The sequence below is a fragment of the Necator americanus genome, chromosome IV (genome assembly GCF_031761385.1).
Source record: "Necator americanus strain Aroian chromosome IV, whole genome shotgun sequence".
NCBI lineage: Eukaryota > Metazoa > Nematoda > Chromadorea > Rhabditida > Ancylostomatidae > Necator > Necator americanus.
Genome location: NC_087374.1, coordinates 20,101,709 through 20,123,721, shown reverse-complemented (window position 1 = coordinate 20,123,721; position 22,013 = coordinate 20,101,709). Strand labels below are relative to the sequence as shown.

Here is a 22,013-nt window from a genome sequence, read left to right as displayed (position 1 = left end):
AATTTGAGATCAATTAGAATGGAGCCTCTGTACATTGCACTGAATTCACTTGCCGGATCCCTCGATAGAACCATGCTCCGTTCATGCACTCTAGCAATGCTTCAACGATCTGAACGAAAACTGAAGAATATATAGATAATGTCGCTACTGGACCCATTACGCTCTAACAAAACACATAAACCATCTTTCCACAAGAAGAAACAACTCGACTACAGTGTTGAGTTCGATTTTTGAATAAATTTTCTGCACCGACTAAGGAAAATCGAACTTCCGTTACACTACAGCCTTACAGCATCGTTTACTTAGCTGTATTCAAGAGAGATTAAGTGATGTGGCCTTAATTGGTAAAACCTTTTTCGTCTAAAAATGATTGGAAATCCGCAGTCATCAAATCAAATACTCAAATTTGTTCTGGTTCACTATATCGGTGTTCGAGAAGTTGTTTCAGTGTTGTGTTTTAGTTTCAGTTAATATTTTCAGTTATAGAACAGGAAAACAATACAAGAATGAGTAGTCGACTTTTCTGCTATAAATTACCTCAGAACTTGGTTAATTTATGGCAAACCTGTCCCATATTCTGATTCTCCGCTGGACCACCTTCGACGACGTTGAATTCCATAAACGCAATTAATCCCACTTGCGCAGTACAAATAGCGGTCAGTCGTAAACAACCTGTTGCTGGATCAGGCATTTCCAGTCTGAGGAAAATTTTTATCATGACAATTTTTATCAATCCATGGTTATAACATAACTGGTGTTTGTACCTAAAACTTGAATCGATCCTTCCGGGATCACCGTTAGCCTTGTCGAACGATACTTGAGACGCCATACAGGTCATACAAGGAGCTGAACAAATGAATAACAGCTTCTCATGGCCTGGACTCTTTGGTACTTACTCAAAGCTGCTGCAGTTGTAGCTGTGGTAGTGGTGGTTGTTGTGGTTCGAGGGATTGACGTCCCTGGAGACGTAGCGGCGCAACTTAAGATCAATGGCAGTACTGAAAGTAATGCGAACAGCTGGGGCAGGATTCTCATCTGAAATTCAGGGGCTATTTTTAGCTGTTTTTAAGTAAAGAATTATTAGTCAGGTCAAGCGTATGATGGGATTTCCCCATCGGGAGAGGGTTGCAAGGGAAGGAGGTCGTAAGGGAGTGTGCGGTGGCCAAGTGTGAATTGAGGATAGCATGATAAACAGCACAAAAGTAATCAAACTAAAAATTAGATAATTACATACATTACACGATATCACAATAAATAATAGTAAATGATTACATAAATTACAAATATTATATTTAGTTTCAGGCGTAGGACAGTAAAATGGAGGCATCAACTCTTCGCTTTGACAACGCCCAGTGTATTGACAATGTAATAATGAGACCAGTCAAGTTCGACACCCCACTGAGGCAAAGTTTTGCAAAAGAGATGGAAACTTGAAACAACTTCTAAAAAAGGAAGAGCTTAATTTTGCGTGGTTTGCAGCAGTTTAAATGTAAATTTAACAAAATTTAATGACCAAAATACTCAGATTCTGCGCAAATTGTTAGGTCTGGGAGTTATCGCGAATAACATCGTCATAACAGGACCAAAATAAGAAGTTCAGGAAGTTTTTCAGAGAAAAGGTTCGCCTCAAAAACAGTCAAATTGTTTTTTTACTTTCTATGGGCAGAGATGGGGAAGTGGCAGTTTTACCATCGTTGTTTTACCATCAAAAATTTGGAAAAACGGTAGGGTAGTGGAGATCGGTAAACGCAGCATCTGAGAAAAATCTAGAGAAAAACCTCGGCTACAATTCTGGAAGATGATTTGCATCGCACTAAGTTACTCCGAGTTATTGAATTTTATTCAAAATCTCACACTTCTCGGCTGGAGAGCGCAAATAGGGATGTTGGCGATTTTTTCCATCGCAAAAAAAAATGGAACGGTGTTCTAAAAAACCCATATATTCAAATGAGTCTAAGAGAACTACTATGTGCAAAACTTCTCCTCTCGGATCGGTTTTCTGGTTTTCTCAAAATTTAGATGGGACAAATCCAAATTTAAGGCAAACCTTCTTTTCTCAAAAACTCCCTGAACTTTTCCTTCTGGTCCTCTTATGACGAAGATAGGGCCGCGTATACGAGTCTGATTGCTACCTGCACGTGGTGACCCTGCTTTAACTAAACGCAATCAGGCGTTCGAGTGTACGCATTGACAACGTACGAGCTATATAACCTGCACTGTTATATGGCAAAAGATTCCCATACATTGCAAAGAGGTGCTGTCGTCCAGCACACCGCCAAAGCCCCAAATTCAAGAAAAAACTCACGAGTTTTAAATTTCATCCCATCAAAATTTCAAAAAAAAAACAACTAAAAAGTGGAAAAAACGGCGATGTGACTGTTTTTAGGGCAGCCTTTCTTTTCTCAAAAACTACTTAAATTTTTTCTTTTGGTCTTCTTACTTAAATACTTAGATACTTAGATGGCCCGTCTTCACTAGACGTGCGGGCCCCAGCATCTCTTCCACTCGTTTCGTTCCCTCGCCATTGTCATCCAGGATGTTCTCAAGTTTCGTGAGTGACGTTGACGAGGTCCTTGAGTCGTATCCAGCTGAGCTCTCAGCTGGTCCATCCGTGCAGCGAACACGTCACCTCATCTCGTTGGCGGTCTCCTTCGAGGGCGTTTAGCGTCCCTTGGGATCCACTCTAGCGTTCTTTTAGTCCATCTATCGTCGATTCTTCTCATGATGTGACCGGCCCATCTATGTTTTGCTTTCAACACATATTCCGCTGGGTCACGAAGACGGGATATTCCCCTTAAGTCAGAGCTACGAAGCCCGGCAAGATGTTGTGTGCGCCGGTTGAACTTCAGGAGACATCTCTTAAGGGCTCTGTGGGTACTAAGTAGCTTCCTAGACGTGGTCGTGGTGTCTGCCCACGTCTTCGCTGCGTAACAGAGCGATGAAAGGACTGTCGAGTCGAACAGATGGGCACGAAGATCTTGGTCCGTCAGTTGGTCCGTAGCTTCCCTGACGGCTGCGAATGCTGCCCATGCTGCTCTCATTCTTCTATTTAGTTCTTCCTTCAAGTCGTTTTCCATGTTCATAGAACGTCCGAGGTATACGTATGACGGAGTTTCCACGATTTGGGAGCCTTCAAGTTGTACTCCTCCGTCCTCGCAGTAGGCGTTCTTCATGAACTGTGTCTTCTTTTTGTTTATTCGCAGTGCTATTCTCTTCCCTGCTTCGTTTAATTCGTTGAGCATCGTTTCTGCTTCATTGGTACTGCTCGAAAAGAGAACGATGTCGTCCGCGAAACGAAGGTTCGAAAGAAATCTTCCATCAACGCGTATGCTCCTTTCTTCCCAGGATAGTGATTTCATTATCCATTGCAATGCAGCCATGAACAGCTTCGGCGATTTAGTATCGCCTTGTCGTACCCCCTTTCCAATGGGTATGATGAGATGGTGGAATAGCTGTATCCTAGTCGTGCATCGTTCGTAGCAATTGGCTAATGTCCTCACATACGACGCGTCCACACCTTGAACGACCAGCGCTGACAGTATTGCATTCGTTTCTACGCGGTCAAAGGCTTTCTCATAGTCGACGAAGGTTAGAACAAGGGGCATTCGGTATTCCCGGCAAACCTCTATGACCCTCGACACGGTCTGGTCCAAGCAGCTGAACCCTTGGCGGAATCCAGCTTGTTCTTGAGGCTGGGCTTCATCCAGCGTCCTAGATATGCGTGTGAGGATGATCTTGCTAAATACTTTGTATAACACGCTCAGCAAGCATATCGGACTGTAGTTCCGAAGGTCCTCTCGGTCACCTTTCTTATGGATAAGAACGAACGAGGTCTTCCATTGGTTTTGATCCTTTCTTTCTGAAGGTAAGGTGTCAGGTGCGCTGCTAAGATTACATGAAGTGGATCGCAACCAGCCCAAGGAAGGTCTGCTGATATAAAATCAGGTCCGGGGGCTGTGCAAGGTTTCATGCTCTTGATAGCGACTCGTACTTCCGAAGGGTGAATCCGTGGTGGAGCTTCGCCAAGTGGGGATGATTGGGCTTGACACAAGAGTCGATGAACGGAAAAAGTTCGAGTAGAACCTCTCCGTAATGATTTCCATCTCACGACGAGAAGACGTGCGAGTCCCGTCTTCGCTCAGCAAGGTTGCTAGCGGAATATTATATACGCGGAGATCCCTGCGGCACTTCTTCAGACTCGTTCTTCTTTGTGCTGCTTCCAGAATCTTCCTCTGCCCCTATTTCAAAAGATCCTCCTGCAACGCTTTTCTGCAGTTAGTGTTTGCTTCTAACCGCTCAATGTGCAATGCATTCGGATCAAACCTCAAAGCCCTTCTTCGTTCCAACAATTCCTCGATGGTCACCGAAATTCGGTCCAAGTTTGTCGTGCGCGGCTTCGAGGCACACCCAGCACAGGCTCGTAATCCTCTGAGCAGCATCTCGTAGTCCACGTTTGGATCCTCCTCGATGTGCCAGTCACCTTGGAACAAGGAATCCTCGAGTACGCAATCGTCGGAGACAACTTCTTTTCTTCTTCGTTGTCGATAGCAGATGTTCTTTTCCATCGTGTGGCTAAGTCGTATTTTCGCCATGATGAAGACGGTGATCAGAACCACTACAAAAGGATGGTACTACTGAGACGTCAAGTAGACGCGACTCGTGCGGAGATCGACCACATACTCACCACCTCCGGTTGGTGAGTATGTGGTCGATCTCCGCACGAGTCGCGCCATTGGGCGATTCCCATGTCCATCGACGATGATCTTTTTTCATGAAAAGAGAGTTCCCATGAAAGAGGCGAGCGGCGGACAACAGCCCGGCGAGACGATTGCCATTTTCATTCCGGTCCCCTAGTCCAAAACTTCCAATCCTGTATTCTTCTTCTGTGACCTTTCCTAGTTTTGCTTTGAAGTCTCCGACAACGAATTTGTAAAAGGACTTCTCGTTGCGGACTACTTCCTCCAGCTCCTCGTAAAACGCGTCCAATTCGGAATCATCAACTGCTGATGTTGGTGAATAGCAGTTGATGATACTGGTGGATTTTTGGCGCAGAGGGCGGAGGCGAAGAATGGCCAGACGAGGTGACAGGATCTCGTGAGAATCGACGAGATGGACAACAGATGGGTGCACAACAAAACCAACACCGCCTACATTTCGCGACGGAACCTTCTCTCCACGAATGACAAGTGTACTTTCATTCATCTGTCGTACGTCGCTCTTTCTGCACTTGGTCTCCTGCAGAACAATCACGTAAAATTTGATACCCTCTGCAGCTCCGAAAAGGGCATGTAGGTCAGCGTCTGTGGACACTGTTCTCGCGTTGTAAATACAGAGTTTGAGTCTCCATGGCGAGTCGTGCGTGTGTCGCCTTGGTCCAGAATCAATGACTTCCTGAGCAACCTGAGATTTGATCGCCTCTCACCGGTCGCCATACCGTCCGACGTCTGAGACGGCAGGGTCCAGTGTGCAGGGTACTGAGGCAGTGAATATGCTGGAGTGGCAAAGAGACTTTTCCCCAAACTAAGCAGCCATGCCACGACGAGCTTGGCCTTCACCACAGGTCGTCGCCCAATCTATATGGATCAGGGAACCACTTTGCGACATTTTGCCAAGACGGTGGTGAATCTAAGCAGTGGTCTACTCTTAGCTAGGCTTCCGATTCCGAGAAGTCGGAATGTCGGATGTGTCGAACTCCTTCTCAGCTTGGGAGACCCTGCCGGAGGACGAACCTCCGCTGTGCATCGCAGTTCGACGCCCAGTGTCACCTCCACGCAACTATGAGGCGGTAAACCGTTGTGGAGGTGTCGTTGGTCCTCTTATGACGAAGTTATTCGCGATTTCCCAGACCTAACAATGTACACAGATTCTGAGCTTTTTTTTGGTTATTAAAGTTTGTTAAATTCACGTAGTTTCTGTCTCTTTTGCAAAAATTTGCCTCAGTGGGAAGTCGAGCCTAGGAGGCCACATTTTCATATTGCAGGGACAAAATGTTGATTTACCCTTTTTTCCTCGTTCTTCTTTAATTCGACCTAAGCACCTGACTCTTATCTTTTTTTCATCGTATTAAGGCCTTTAGTCTATATTTAAAGATATTTCACAGACGCATGAATTGAAATAAAATAGAATGAAAATGAAAATACTTCAATACCAGTATTTCAACAGCATTTCAATTCGCGTCTTCAAGTAAATATTATTTCTTCGCTTCTGTCAGCTACCGATTTTCACATTTCCCATTTGTTCCTCGGCTAATTTTCGACTTTTCGAAACACATGAAATTTCCAATAAACGATAAAGGATAAAGTATCTGGTGTTAACCAATCTGCTGGGGACGCGCAGTCACATTCACTTCAATGCGGAATCGTTCGAGGTTTACGAACTAGCTGATGTGTAAAGTCAGTGTTTTTGTCCTCCCAGACAAGTCTGGTACCAATTTATTGACCCGGATAGATGAAGGGCTTGGTGAGCTCTAGTGCGGATTCGAACATCCGATCGGCCGTGCAGGAAGCGGAACCTCTTACCGCTACACTACACCCGCCCTCGACATTTCCAATATATTGAATTAATTAGGGGTGGGGGTATGTCGTATGTCGTCAAGATGGTCGAGTCTCATCACCACGCTTGACCCTGACCCCCCTTCTCCTTCCAATAGATGATCAGATAGAGAAAAAAAACAACATGGTCATAATTAAAAACAGCCCAAGAGAGACAAAGCGAAATATGTGCGATAAGATTGCGAGAATTGTTCCCCGTCGGGTTTCCTGGTATTTGTTCACTTTCCTCATCATTTTCACCATTAACACCATCATTCTCTCAGTGTACCAAGACCTTGCATTTAATTCCTGCATTCTTTTTCTTTACCTTCTTCACTTTTTTGTTTACGACTTATGTTATGAACAACAAGTGAACGTTCCACGCAACAGATTCCTTCTTATTTGTTTTACTCTGAGCATCAGACGATACCGGAAAAAGGTTACGTGGGAATGAATGAGTACGTAAGCCATATAATTTCTACGCTAATCATCATGCCTGCTTCGAAAATAAAGGGATAATGACGTTTTGTAACAAGTTAGTCAATTTCAGTATATGATAAAATACTTCTTCCTCCTCTTCCATATCAATTTATTTACAGCTTTTTAGGAAAGGATAACAGTGACCAATCAACAGGCAACCTTGTAATGCAAATGTTTTCTTATCAAGGATTTTCTGGCTGCAAACCTCTAATATTTTTGGGACTTCTTCGTCAGAGTTTTTGTTCAAATTTGGTATTGTTTACTGCAGCGCAAATACTTTTCGTTGGAATTCTCATCGAACGTGACGGCAGTTAACAGCAGCTGTGTTGTTAAGACGTACTTTGCCCGCGTACTTTACTCTTTCTATTACTTCTTTCATTGCTGCACACTGCTCTATGTCAATACCATTCGAAAACGTAGACATTTTTCAAAGGTGCTGATCCTGCAATAATTTCAACACAACAAGAAAAGCATAGACTCGTCAAATTTCTGATGCAATGTGATTAGAGATAGGGGTTCACCAGAAGGTTTCACTTCGCGCAATTATTTACAGTATTTCTTTCACTGCTTTTTAGTTTAAACTACTATCACTTCAACTAAAATCTCTTCGTGATGGTGAGTGTGAAATCCTGGAAAATCTCACCAGATTAGCGCTACGAGCTAACATTTTTAACATCAGTTTTTAGAGTACTTTCGGGGTAGATCAGGCACTTTTTTTGAAATAAACCGATCGAAAATAAGCGCAGTTTGGAAGTAGCTATGCACTGTCCGAATCGCCTCATACTTTTACTCTCACATCGGTAAACTTTTTAGTGCCTTTTTCTCTTTTACGCAAAAAAAAAACAACCGCAGCACTAGGATGAAGAACAAAGACAAAATTGAATTTTTCACATCACATATCTTTCGATTTTGTTCTATACCAGTAATCGTGTCCAATGTGAGCAAGTAAGCTTTTCATTGGTGTATACATAGCCAAACAATTTCTCAGAAAGATTACATTAGTCTTTGCATTAGACAATTTCTTCCTTGAAAAAACCGTTGAAAAGGATTTGTCAGCAATCCAACGAGGAACGAGGAGAGGGGTTGGATGCAAATTGTATTGAACAAAACCTCAATAAGTGAAAGATATATAGTGGCTTTGCGAAATATGCTCGATGCTTGTGTGAATGATAAGTATGTGAAGAAAAGTTGACGGTTCCGAGAACGGACGAGCGAAGGAGACGGTCTCGAGGGTGGTCTCGAGTAGAGTCGTGTAGAGTGCATTAAGTGTGTCCCCACAGCGCCACGTACTCCTTCAATCTCGATCATCGTCTCTCTCGAACACAGCAAACGCTACCATAAGCGAAAGTGGTGAAGGCGGCGAATTTACGAAGGAATTTTCAGGATGTTCCGCGAGGAAATTATCTGTGAACCGGACAAAACTCTTCGGGAACTTCGATGGTCTTTGGTCCAGGTTTTTGGCGACGGTGGCAACAGCGGATCAAAAATGATCGTGTGATATTTTCTGATAGCAAGAAGATGTTGTAGAAAGGAAAAATTAAGAACTGTTCATATTGTAAATATTTGCTTTTTCCTCAGTTATCTGAGTCGACCTATGCACAAGCGGTGACCTTCGCTCAGTTTCACGCATTTGCTACTTACGAGAATGAGGTTTCCCGAAGTCAAGTGCTCGACCGACACAACCTACATAACCGCAAAAAATGCCAGATATGTAGGTGTTGTGGGAGTCCACAATTGGTGTAGTAAGGAATTCCTTCTGGGTTCCATGTAAATATTTGAAGTCAAATATTTCTACGTTGATCTATTTATTATTATTCAATATTGTGTAGGAAAATCGTGGATTTGGAGACGAGGAAATCCCTTATAAAAAGTGTGACAACATGCAAAACTGTTTCAGTGAAAGTTGAAGTAAAAAGAAGGAAGAAAGAAAAAATATGAATAATATGCAGTTTAACTTATAAGAAAGTCCGAAGAGATTGTAGAAACACTGAAATCACCTTTTCGAAAAGACAGAGTGTGGAATTATGTACAGGGGAAAGATTCTAGTAGTCACACCAGTTATCGTTTATTTAGATAAATGTGGTGGCACTTCCACGACTATAGGTATCAGGAATCGAAAATAGAGGACATAGAAAAGAAGAAGCACAGCATTGTGCTGCATGCACGATACTTGGAGTGCACGTAGTCAAATATATGAGGCAGAACATAAACTTAACAGGAAAAGAAAACAACCCTCACACAGGTCTGCAGAGGTCTACGATACAAACAAGATCCCGTCACAAATGAACATACAATCATTATCATCACCATAATAACAAACGTATCAATTTACGGAGGAGCTTGTATACATTGCACGGAAGTCACCTGTCTAGGAACATTTTGATAGAACCAGGCACCGTTCTTGCATTCCAGTAATGCTTCAACCACCTTAAAAAGATTCTGCAGAAAAGTTTTAGTCAGAGCTTTTCTGAAAAGTGAAGTGGAAACCCTTGGTTTAGACATGATATGATCACTAGTCAACAAACCCTGTGACAGTGAGGTCTTATTCCTATTCTCATTCCGGTAATCGATATAAACAAATACCGAGAAAACAATCACATGCGAATAATATGCATATGAAAAATTGGCATTGCATAGCAAAACATTTCGATTATCGACATAAAAAATATTGCAGATTGATTAGCAAATCCTGGGACCTTAAAACATGCATATTTCTATACACATATTATAATTACACACATATTTGTAACATATAAATATTTGTCTGATTTTTAGGATTTGGCTGAATAGAAAATTTCTGACCGACTCATCAGTACATCGCTCTAGAGTGTTCATAGAGGATCCACAATATGTTTGAGTGAAAACAGTGCGATTGAAGGAGAAATTGAAAGAGATTACCGAGATAAGTAAAAATTTTCATTTTGTTCTTAAGAATAAGGTCCTGGTGTTAGACTACTCATATTTTTAAATATTACAATATCCGTTTCTTAAAACGTAGCGACTGACCTGTACAACGTCAAGATTCTCTTTTGGACCACCTTCGTTGATGTTGAATTCCATAAAAGCAAAAAAGCCTTGTTGTGCTGCACAAATAGACGTTAGCAGTAAACAACCTGTTGCTGGATCAGGTGCTTCCACTCTGAGCAAATTCGACCTTACTCCTTTAAAATTGGAAAAAAGTTTTAAGAAAATATATCTTGGCGTTCACGAACCTAAAGCTAGAGTCTATACTATTCGGCGCACCATTGGCTTTATCGAAGGAAATTTGGGAGACCGTACAGGTCATGCATGCAGCTGAACGAAAAGTACTCCTATTTTGTTATAAACGTCAACTGGCAAAAAAATCTTTGGAGTCGAACAAAATCAAAAATAATATGGGACTTACTGAGTGCTGACGCTGTGGTAGTTGTGCCGGTTGTTGGAATTGACGTTCCAGGAGAAGTTGCAGCACAGCTTTTCACATACGGTAGCGAAAAGAACATCACATACACCTGGACAATGATTTTCATCTGAAATCTTATTCTTCTCTGAAAATGCAACTCTGATACCCTGAAACGAACCTTTCTCAACGAGTTAATTAGGTTCACGGAAGTTCTCAAATTATTTTAAAAATATCATCAGAGCACGAAACTTCAGTACTACTTCCAGGAGAGAATTTTCAGAAATTGTAGTTGAGTTCTGAACACTCTGTTTTCAAAATATGTATGCCGAGAAATCCAATTCAAGAGACTTATCCAACAAAGAGGAACAGCGCCCGCTATGAATATATTCTTCGAATACACCTCATGGTGCTGTTGCTTATTAGTACAAATATGAAAACTAAGAAATTAAAAAGAAAGAATTTTATTCAAATAAAATACTTCTTATTTGTATTCGTGCACAATTCTCCCTTATTATTTTAATTTTAAATATTCAAGTTAAATCGCCTTTTGGAGACAGAGCATGGTGAAAGAAGCTTAGAAATTTTTTCGAACGAAATTTCAGTTTCAAAGCGGAAAAGAAAGAATTCAACAAGGAATGCAAATACGCTAAATTATTTTAAGATGAAACAGCGCTTGTTTGATATTCAAGGATCGCTGGAAACTTTGTAATTAAAACAATACTAGGTGTTGAAAACGAGTTCAGGAGCCCATTGTTTTGAATCATAAACGGCATCGTAGTAAGTGCAAAGATCACGATAGAACGTCCAAGATGGTCTTCGGATCTATCCGTATTCCACTGGGTACATGCCTCCATACGCGGCGCCTCATTCCCTTTCATCTCGAATGTCGCCCTTAAACATGTCTGATACCATTTGCGAAAGTGGTCAAGGCGACGAATTCACAAATTTTCAGGTTGTTCAGCGAAGAAACTTCCCGTCGGAAGAGATCGGAAAAACAATGTACTCGTGAAATTCAGTGATCTTTGGTTGAATTTCTGAGCGACGTTACATCTGGTGATCGAAAATAATGATATCTTACTGTGATTTTTAACTGGCACTAAACTATAATAAATGATTTTGGCCCCAAGTGCTAGCAGTCGCAACTCCTTCTTCGTTTAAAGGCATCACTCCACGAATCTGAGGTGGTACGGATTTCAGGTGGAGTATTCGTATGTGGGATAGTAGATTATGGAGAGGGGGTGATTCCGTCCGTTTCTTCCTAATTTACGTAAAAAAAAACGGCCCGGAAGATACGGCTTCGGGCGTCCTGGCGCACTATTTTCTACAAGGAGTTCGACTGGAGCGCGCCAACCTTGTGTATGCGCCGCATCTTCCTGGCCGTTTTTTACGGCAATTAGTAAGAATCACTCTTCTCTCCATAATCTACGATCCCGTATACGAATACTCCATCTGAAATCTGTACCACCTCAGATTCATGGGGTGATGCCTTTAAACCAAACAATGGTATCATAAAATGAATGAGTTGACAGCCTTCTGAAACCGGGAAGCAGAATCGACGTGACTTATGTATGAAAACTATGCTGTTAGCAGTGCCTCAGAACTTAGACTTGGCAAAGGAACTGTTGATTCTGAAAAAAATATTTTTAATAAGAAGGTCACGGTAGTTGCACGGCATAGGATGACTCCATAGTTGGGCGTAACTTGGTAATTTATTTACAGTGTGGAAAGAAGCAGAGACAGAGGTGACACTTGCTCCGAACTTAATTACTTTGCGATGGTTTTTACGAGGTTTGGAAGTATTCACAGAAAGTATTACTTTAAAGGCAGAAGCTAATGACGTAGTTATCTTTGTAATCAAATATAGTGTTTAGGGTAAATGTTATGAGTAGGAGTGTGACTTCGTTCAGTTCCCTCGATTCGTCCTGAAAAACGGGGTGTTCCTACCGTTAGAACGTGTTAACCTTGCGCACGGCAGGGTCAAGCGTGTGCTGAGAATTTTTCAACCGGGGGTCGTAAGAGGGGTGTCGGAGCAGGTGGGTCGTAAGAGAGGGTCGCAAAATTGGGGAAAAAATTAAGGTAGGGTTCGGAAAATTAAACAAAAATGGAAGGAGCAAAGAGGAAAGGAAGGTGGGTTGTCAATTTTGAACAAACACATTTTGAGGGGTGCAAAATTTAGCGTAATTTAGGTATACAAGATTCAGCAAAAATACAGAAGTGAAAATTGCTTTTTTTTCTCAGACGTAGTGCTGTAAGTTGAGGGAGGATCAGCAGTGAATGGCATGTTTTCGCCGCACATCAGAAGACATTCACAACTGAAATGTATTCCAAGGGTTTTTTCAGGTCGCGGTATCTGCGATTAAAAAATGGAATGGTTGTCTCAAAGAAGAAAAGACGTTAATGATGCATATTCAGTACTTGAGTTCAAAATAAATTTGTTTAATATTTGAATAAACGGTTGAAGAGGACTCGAAGAAGCGGTTGAGGAAGACTATTGTAGCATAAGCAGTTAAGCTAAAAAGACGGTACACAAACCACAAAGTGATTTTTAAAAAATTTATTCTTCATAATTCTGGTAATGAAAGTAGTGTGCTTTTTGAGCCAATCTTGAAGATGGACGACTTAGCATTTTCTTGCTTTCTTGCAACTTATGCTTGATGACATCGCAGTCGCTTCAGTGCCTCGTGCAAAATCATATGTCGTTGTAAGTGCAAGACGGTAAGGGAGTCCACATTACCTGAACGAGAAGGAAAGCTTTCTGAAAGGAGGAGAAGTTCGTAGACAGAGGAAACGTACCAGTGGCAGTAGCATCCTTTCTGAAATATTCTATAAACAAGCCTCTCGGTTACCTTTGAATTAGCACGAACATTTGAAATCTTGAATAAATGTGATGCATAATAAGTAACGTGATAAAATTGTGGAGGTGATAAAATAGAAAACTAATTATTTCAAATGCAATTGCAATTGCACCTAAAAGTTTTGATCCTTTCTAAAAATCGACTTGTTGTCAAATCCACCAAATCCAACCACTATAAAATTGTGTGTTACTACTTTATATGAAAGAAATGAAACTAACCAGAGGTGACTTCGTATTGAGTACTAAGAGAATATAGTAGGCAATCTTTACTTCCTTCATAGCTTGCACAGTGCTTCGGCACTTTTCTGTTACAGCCAATTCAATATGTTGAAGATCCGCAGTTGTACGGAAAAGTAGCATCGAAAATTCGCTTAGGAACGGATGACAAACTTGATGACATATCTTCAGAAGCTAGCAGAAGTGTGAGAGCACTAAGTAAACGTAGAAGCATAATTGCAATGAAATACAGGAACGCTAGCTTAAGTTGGTAAGTGTAGTGCAGATAAAGTGCTTTATGCGTGATCTTTCCCCATTCATCGCATATTTACAAAGACTTCGGTAGGGGTATTACATAATGTGTTGGAAAAACGACTGATGCGACAAAGGCATTGTGGTTCGGTAGCTCAATGCGTTGATATGCAGTTTTCAATTTGACGGTCAAGGATTAATCCCTGCTATAAGTGATGCTTTTGCATTTAGTGTAAAAGGATTTAAAGAGCACATTTCTCATCCTACAGTGTCGAACTTCTTACTATCAGTCGAAAAAGCAGTTATGATGCTGCACTGAGCGAAAAAAAGACATCTAAAGGCGCAATAAGAGTTAACAGTAGTACAAATTAGGCTCCACGAGTTTCTGAATACCGACGGTCAAAGTGAATTTCATGCAATAAATCCGGCAGCGACCTGTAGAGAGAGGTTTCTTCTATATTTTTTTTTTTAAATAAAATTTGGCGCATCTAGCTTTCCTAGTTTTTTTTTTGAAACCTAGTTGAGAAAAATTCTAAATTTTGCCTCAGATTTTCGAGTTTTTCTTAACTAGCTTTTGAAAGAGCCATATCACCTACAGAAACCAAAATTTGCACCTAAGGGTTTTTTTTGATGCTCTGAAAGAAAAATATGGCATCGAATTTCTAAACAGCGCTACCATAATCACGCAACGGAAAAAAGTGCGAAATCTTAGATTTTCGGCAACGCGTCAAACCCTGTATCACTTCAAACAGAGTCCAATAACTTAGCTTGTGGTTTATAAGGACGAATTCGGTTTGGAGCATATTATAGACGAAGATTTTTGCTTTCATAATTTGTTTTTGCTTTTTTACAAGTAGTTTTCATTCTCAAAAAAGGTAATTGAGAAAATTTGAGAAAAATGCTAAATTTCTCAATTTCTTCTCAACTAGAGTTTTAAAAAAACCAGAGGGTCTTCGCAGAAGATTTTTTGACCGTTCTATAGCGCAAATCTTCCTCTACACAACGCAGCCAGCTTTATCTTCTTACGCCTCTTCCTTAGTGAGTTATTCATGTTTATTTCAAGGTAACAAAATCCGACCTGTCCAGCACTTAATTCCGATTAATGTAGCGACCATTGCTTTAAATACAATTTAAAAAAAAACCCTTGAAATGTTCTTATCGGTGATTTTTTTTCGGTTTTGCAAAAATTCAGATTCCGGCGGGGATCGAACTATTCATCGTCTGTAATCACTGTCAATGGGTGAAATTGTGTGTAGAATGTAGAAAATAATGAGAAAATGCTTTTAGAATGTGATCTGCGTCGGTATTAGTTCTTTTTCAAACGTGTTCCCCGTTGCTTCCAGTTTTTCATTTTGCAAAAATAATTGTTCCTACGAGGATCGTATTCCTGACCGTTTGTAATCGCTCTCAAAAGAAAAATTGTGTCGTCGAATACCTCTTGAGAGCTCATTCATCTTTTCAAATTATATGTCTACATATGTTCTGAAACACTTCTAATTCCTGCAGTAGTGTTTACCTCGAACTAATACGGGCAAATATACCTGGAAGATATTTTTGATGAGTAGCCAATGGTAGGGGATGTGGTATGGGTCACGGCCTACCAGTAGCATCTTCGACAATCTGACTGGCTCCTAGTTAGTCTTTCTTTATTATCTTGACACGTCTTTTAATCTTCTCACCTAATGACAATCATTTATTGGATCATTCTATTTATACGCCAATTGCAGTATTTACAGATGTGCTACGATATTTCTGCTCTATCTCCTGAGAAGAGCTTTATACGTTTTAATGAGATTAACTCCGAACCAAGACCTTCAGCCGAGTGGCTGGCAAAGAAAAAAAGTTGAGAGATGCATGGCTCACTTCTCCACCTTCGACGACGGCGACGGAAGCTGCACTCTCGGATCAATCCTATACACTGCTCATCGCAGTACTCGGACCTTTTGTTTTGATTATGCTCCTCGCGCTACTGGTGAGGGTTATTTCCTTGCTAACACTTTTTTCCAGTCTATTTGTGAGCTTTTTGAAATTCAATGTTTTCTGCTACCAACATTATTTCTGCTCAGACTGGCGCTGTGAGATGAAGACGGCAAAGGAATCGGAAGACGAAGACGGCAAAGGAACTCCAGCAACATGTGGAGCTAATCGAGCAGTCTCTCCGCTCGAGGTCCCTTGCTGCTCGAAATAGAAGATCAAAAGCATTTATTAGATTTAATAGATATGTAAAATCCAATAAACATTTTCCTGTGTTGTCTTCTCACTGCACTGTTCCACATCTCCATTCGAGCTACGTGGAACACACATTATTACAGAAATTGTACAGAAAATCGAACACTATTTTCTAACCGTGTCTAGATCACTGCATCGAGAGGTTGGATGCTTTTCTACCCCGATTATTATTCTTGATCTTCTTCCGCCTGGCGCACGTTATTTTTTTTTATTAGGCACATTTATTAGGCGTTCATTTGTTTTTTTTTTAATTCTTTTTATTATACCCTAATTTTGATTGCTATATGGGCAGCTATACTAGTAGGGACGAGGTGAGGGGGTCGTTTTTGGGAGGGTCTTCAGGGGGTCGTTTTTAGGAGATTTCTTTTAGGAGGAACTACACGCTTGACCCTGTACCTCGTAGGAGCGAACACCGTTTCACAGGCCATTTTTCAGCAATAAATAAGCAATTCAATAAATAAACAATTCAGTGAATAGAATTGAACAGGACCACACTCACACTCTTAACTCTCTCCAACTCGAAATCTATATTTTCTCGCAGAGGCCTCAACATGGTCAGTTTCAAGATGCTGCCATCTCACGGCTGACGGTTTCCGGCTATATTGACGCATTAACTCCGAACGAATTAAGAAAGTTTCTTCTAAGGTAAAACAATTTCACCTACTCAACCTTCTGGAAATGTTTCTTCAAAGTGAGAGGTATATAAGCTCATATATGGGATATTTGGTTTTTGCTCTAGATATTCGCTAGCACTGGGTTGTATGCCTGTTCAGTCTGCATTTTTTTTTGCAAACGAGTTATGATGTAATATAAGCCAAGTTCCAAGGTTTGTTTAACCATTATGTTGCAAATCACCGCTGTTAGACCGGGAAGGAATAATAGCACCTGGGAATGTTTTTAGTTATTATAATCAGATATCCTGGTTGAGACAACACATGACTTCCTATCTTCAAAAAGACAGACCTCAGACCAGTGGAAGACCTCGCGACGAACAAGCCGGATTCCGGTTCTTTACAAATGCACTTTTCGAATAGGCGCAGTCATCCATTAAAGGAAAGTTGATGATTTTCGACCACCAACGTGTCGCAAATATTATGACAAATATTGAACTGAGAACAGTCGAAGTAGAGTCGTAATAATGTCTATCGGAATGCAAAGCGGTGGACCGCTATGGATTTCATGTAGTAAAAAAGAGGTTGTTCGACGACAAATGGCGGGACCTCCTACTTCCAACGACCTCCTGATCCGTTTCGTAGTAAGGCACTGCTTAAAGGCATCACCCCATAAATCTGGGGTGGTACGGTTCTCAGGTGTGTTATTGCCTATGTGGGGTCGTAGATTGTGGGGAAGAGGGTGATTCCGTCCATTTCTCTCTAGTTGCCGTAAAAAACGATTCGGAACATGCGGCTTCGAGCGTTCCGAGCCGCTGTTGTTCACCAGTTGTATTGGAGCGCGCAAGCCTTGTGCACGCGCCGCATCTTCCGGGCTGTTTTTACGGCGGTTAGGAAGAGATGAACGGAATCACCCTCTTTCCCACACTTTACTACCCCGTGTAGCCATAACCCACCTGAAGCCCGCACCACCCCAGATTGCCTCTCTTGGAGTGATGCCTCTAAGAAATCAAGCATCTGAAATAAAGATCATTTAAGTAAAAATTTAGATACACAAACTGCTACGTATTTCTTTTAAGACATAAATTTTCTCTTGAGAATACTTTTAGCAATGTATCATATTTTGGGAAATGAGATCGGGATTGGGCAAGACGATCACTGTAGATGAGACGTTCTCTTAGTCAAGGATGTAAGGCAGGAGTAGAAAACGGTACAGTCCTGTAACATTATGTAAGATAATAACATTATATGAAAGAGTACTCAGCTCACGGGTTTAAACTGTTTGAATGCGAACGCAGGATGGGTATTGGTATATCTTCTGCACTCCTACATTTCAGTGTAGATCGCAATGATTTCGCAGTAGAAATAATTCTGAGACAAATCACTATTATTTCCCAGAAGTCTCGAATAGTGGTTGTCATTCAGGGCACCAAAGCCCATCATTTCCTGTTCTCTATACACGCGGATTCTGTGACAAGCATTGGAAATAGAGAGAATTCGGAGCAGTGTGCTTCTACGGAATTCAGACACACATCAACAGATCCTATAATCTTCAGCAACAAATAAATGTTCGAAAGCAAAAGAAAAGAAAAGAGAAAACACAAAAGAAAAGAGTTCCAAACGGGGAGTCCTCTGAGAGGACAATTCAGTGAAGATTCTGACAAGTTAATAAACCGGCCGCTAGGATCCGACTCATACAATCATGGTTGTCTCAACTCGTTCCTCTTTTAGCAACAGCTACACTTCAGGATTATCTTGGTTTTGCAGCACATTTTCCAAGATAACAATATGATAGAGCATTTTCTTGTCTTTGTTTTTGTTTTTTACTTTAATTTTTATTATGAAGATGACACAAAATTCCTTTCTAACGCCCTTTTGCGAAGGACAAAATGGAAAGTTAAAAGCCCTACAAGTCACTGAGTGGGGAACTGATAAAAAAATAGTTGCCTTTGCGGAACTTTCTTTATTGCGACTACAAGTCACAGGAGATATCTAATTTCTCCTAGAGTTACCACATAGTACTATCGCCGCTCACGTTTCACGCGAACCCTTCAGTCAAATGAGTTTGATAGGTATCCAATGCCGATGGCAGAGAAAATGCGAACAGTTGCTCATTGTCTCTGCCATCTCTTGTCTCTTGTCTCTGAACATGTGAAAAATGCCTAAGATATGAGAATAAGATGTTGTTTGGTGGGGAGGGAAACTCATGAAAAATAGTTGCCTTTGCGGAATTTTCTTTGTTGCGATTGATTTTATCGTAGAAAGTGAAAGTATCAACTATGTTTAAGAAGGTTTCTATCTTATTGAACATGACTGATATACATAGCTACTATAACCTAATTCGCTCTAATTTCATGAGTTGTCTTTTGCAGTCGTATGAATGCATAGTTTGTAAGTATATAGATTATGTAAAAAAACCTGTGCAGTCTCTTACTGTAACAAACTTTCAAATGCTATGTACTATTAAAATTTTTCTTGAGAATACTCCTCTTTGATTATACTTCAGCGGTGAATAAAGCGGAATATGATGTCCTGGAGGGCGGGTGTAGTGTAGCGGTTAAAGGTTCCGCTTCCTGCACGATCGAACGGAGGTTCGCATCCATCCTAGTGCTCACCAAGCCTTTCGATCCCTCCGGAATCGATAATCAGACTTGTCTGGGATTATAAAAACACTGACTTGACACATCGGCTAGCCGCCGCAAGTCATTGTATAGGCCAGTTATACGTTCGTGAACCTCAAACGATTCTGAATTGAAGTGAACGTCGTGGCGCATCCCAAGCGGATTGATTAACGCCAGAAACTTTATCCTTTAACTTTATGATGTCCTGGAGCCGCGTATACAAGTATGATTGCCATGGACTCGTGGTGGCGCTGCTTCAACTAGACGCAAACAGCCGTTCGTGTGAATGCACTGGAAACGTACGAACCATTTAACTTGCACTGATATATGGCGAAAGATCCCCAGACATTGCAAAAAGGTGCTGTCGTTCAACAGATCGCCGAAGCCCATAACCTGAGGGGTTAACTGCCGGAAGGAAACATGGAATCTTTGGCAACAACAATTCATTTCGTCACGATAAACTGCAGAACACAGTCATGTGAACTCCAACTTACCACCCTGTTTAAGTTTCTACGATATCTATGAGCGCCGTTTACTGCACTGCAGGAAACAACGAAGAATCGCAACGAAGAATACACCATATACTGCGGTGATGCTAATGAGAAGAAAATAGGTGGCTGCGCAATAGCTGTAAGGAACGCTTACAACAACTAGATGGAGGAATTTGACCCGACGTTGTCTAGTTGCACCTTTGTACGACTGCGGGATTGCAGAGGATGTAAACTCTGGATCGTAAGGGCCCACGCACTTACGGAATCTGCTGAGGACAACAATAAGGATGCCTTCTACGATGTGCGCTGATGTCTGAAATACCAAGCCAGCAGGTGGTCATTGTCGAAATCGACGCAAATGCGAAGCTGGGACTCGAACAGTAATCCGAAGTGCTAGAAAAATGGTATTATCCAGCAGAGCGCACGTCGAACAACGGTGACCGTCTGGTCGACTTATGTGAACAGACTGGCCTCTTCACCTCGCCTCCACGTTTAGGACGCCATTAGCCCAAGCCGATAGGGGTCAACCCTATCAGCGCCTGAAAGGGAACGCAAACGGAAAATGAGGACCCTTAAACTTCAGCTCGACTACGTTCTGACGAGGAGCACTCCTCAGTCGGATACAAATACCTAGATCTGTTTGGAACGTTGCATTCGACTCTGACCACCGACCAGTTCTTTTTAGCTTCAAGATACAGTTTCACAAGAGAAACGGAGTAGTTCCTCTTCAACCGAAAATCGACTGGTCTGAAAGACGAAGAAAGCAGAACGAATTTCCGCCAGCGTGTATGTATTCATATGAGAGTACGGAGCAGGAAGAAGCTTTGCTATGCGGATTTCCCGACGAAATGCATCCAGAACGCTACAAGGGAAACGCTCCCGGTTCTATTGCCGCAGAAGAAGTTTGCCTTTGCATCTGCGGAAACAAAATCCACAATTCTGTAGGTGTCGCGCGCAGAAAGAATCCGCGGAAAGCCTATGCTCTACTAAAGCAGTAAAGCGGCAGAATGAAAAGATGTTCTCCGGTCCTTAACACTGACAATAAAGTAGCTGTCGGTAAAGCAACCCTTCCAATTTGGAGGGATCACTATAAGACTTTGCTGAACCGGCAAGCACCGTCAGCTCGTGAACTCGAGCACTTTTATAGGCCAAAATATGCCGTTAACGAGAAACCATCGACCGAGTAGGAAGTTCTGGTTTGTATTCAGAAGGAAAACCTGGTGGAGACGACGGAATTATCGCAGAAATGCTGAAATATCTTTATCCGTCTGGGATTCGTGAGATGACAAAGATGAACACATCAACAGACCCTATAAAAAGACAAAGATAGACGAAAGGATGCCTGATTCGTGGATCATAATTCTTCTCCACAAGAAGTTCGTCACGGACCCCAGGAATTATCGAGTTATCTCTTTGTTGCGTGTTATGTAGAAGATTTTGGAGCGGATTATCCTAAACCGACTTATTAAGCAATGCGAAGAAACAACGCGTTACGAGCACGCTGTGTTTCGTCCTGGTCGATCTACGATTGACTAGGTGTTCATCGTTAGGAGAGTGATCGAAATCCGGCAACGGTATTTGAAGCCAATGCAATTAGCCTTTCTGGACTTTGAAGAAGCTCTCGACTCTCTTCATTGAGGCCATCTTCTCAACGCGCTCCGCGCCGAAGGAGTAAAAAGGAAGTTCGTTCGCTTGCCTGATGACATGCATCAACGAGCAGCTGCTCTAGTTCGAACACCAGCCGAATGTGCAAAACCGTTCGAGGTGGTGACTGGAGTGACACAAGGAGCACGACCGTTCCTGTTCAACTTCGCTATCGATGACGTTATGCGAAGGATAGTAGATCAGTGTCCTGCCGATATCATTCCAGTACCATCAGGACACCCATTGACCGACCTCGAGTACGCCGACGATGTTGTTATATTTGCAAAAAGCAGTACGAATCTTCAACATGTTGTCCACCTTGTATCGAAGCTAGCTGCAGCCCAAGGACTACGACTATGCCCTGATAAATGCAAACAAATCAGGGTAGACGGACAACCGATAGAACTCGTCGATGAGTTCTGTTACCTGGGCTGTACGCTGAAGAACAACGGCAAGAAAGATACAAAGGCAAAGATGCGCTAAGGCCACTTCTGCATTTAACTCCTTAACGAAGTGGCTGTGGTCGATCTTCATCACCATGAAGTAAAGCTGCGAGCCTATCTACCCACAGTTCACCCCATCATGATGTACGGATCGGATACTTGGGCAACACCATTAGCGGCTATGAAGAGGCTTGATTGCACGGAACGAAAGCTGCTTAGACGGCTACTCGGCTACTTTTGGCGTAGTGTATGCCACAGTG

General features: G+C 41.8%; 4 protein-coding genes across 7 annotated transcripts; 2 read left to right on the top strand and 2 right to left on the bottom strand.

Moving 5' to 3' along the window:
• Positions 1-13: 13 nt before the first annotated feature.
• On the bottom strand, positions 14-1,035 carry RB195_002037 (uncharacterized protein; the record flags this gene model as incomplete). The annotated part of the gene is made up of 4 exons (XM_064199101.1): positions 14-109; positions 566-698; positions 765-846; positions 897-1,035. The coding sequence occupies 4 exons, from the start codon at positions 1,033-1,035 to the stop codon at positions 14-16; spliced, it is 450 nt and encodes a 149-aa protein (XP_064054982.1).
• A 1,595-nt stretch (positions 1,036-2,630) lies between these two features.
• RB195_002036 (uncharacterized protein) lies at positions 2,631-13,606 on the bottom strand (the record flags this gene model as incomplete). 4 transcript variants are annotated; one of them, XM_064199097.1, is made up of 9 exons in its annotated part: positions 2,631-3,711; positions 4,324-4,572; positions 4,685-5,300; positions 5,423-5,573; positions 9,375-9,437; positions 10,017-10,149; positions 10,223-10,304; positions 10,396-10,501; positions 13,466-13,606. In XM_064199097.1, the coding sequence occupies 9 exons, from the start codon at positions 13,604-13,606 to the stop codon at positions 2,631-2,633; spliced, it is 2,622 nt and encodes an 873-aa protein (XP_064054978.1). The 4 variants fall into 4 exon arrangements, with proteins under 4 accessions (XP_064054978.1, XP_064054981.1, XP_064054979.1 ...); XM_064199098.1 differs by lacking the exons at positions 2,631-3,711; positions 4,324-4,572; positions 5,423-5,573; positions 9,375-9,437; positions 13,466-13,606 and having other exon boundaries at positions 4,681-5,400; positions 10,396-10,519; XM_064199099.1 differs by lacking the exons at positions 4,685-5,300; positions 5,423-5,573; positions 9,375-9,437; ... (2 more) ...; positions 10,396-10,501; positions 13,466-13,606 and having other exon boundaries at positions 4,294-4,592.
• A 6,848-nt stretch (positions 13,607-20,454) lies between these two features.
• RB195_002035 (uncharacterized protein) lies at positions 20,455-21,793 on the top strand (the record flags this gene model as incomplete). The annotated part of the gene is made up of 2 exons (XM_064199096.1): positions 20,455-20,611; positions 21,306-21,793. The coding sequence occupies 2 exons, from the start codon at positions 20,455-20,457 to the stop codon at positions 21,791-21,793; spliced, it is 645 nt and encodes a 214-aa protein (XP_064054976.1).
• RB195_002034 (uncharacterized protein) lies at positions 21,371-21,793 on the top strand (the record flags this gene model as incomplete). The annotated part of the gene is made up of 1 exon (XM_064199095.1): positions 21,371-21,793. One exon carries the CDS (start codon positions 21,371-21,373, stop codon positions 21,791-21,793), a length of 423 nt encoding a protein of 140 aa, XP_064054977.1.
• Positions 21,794-22,013: the final 220 nt, after the last annotated feature.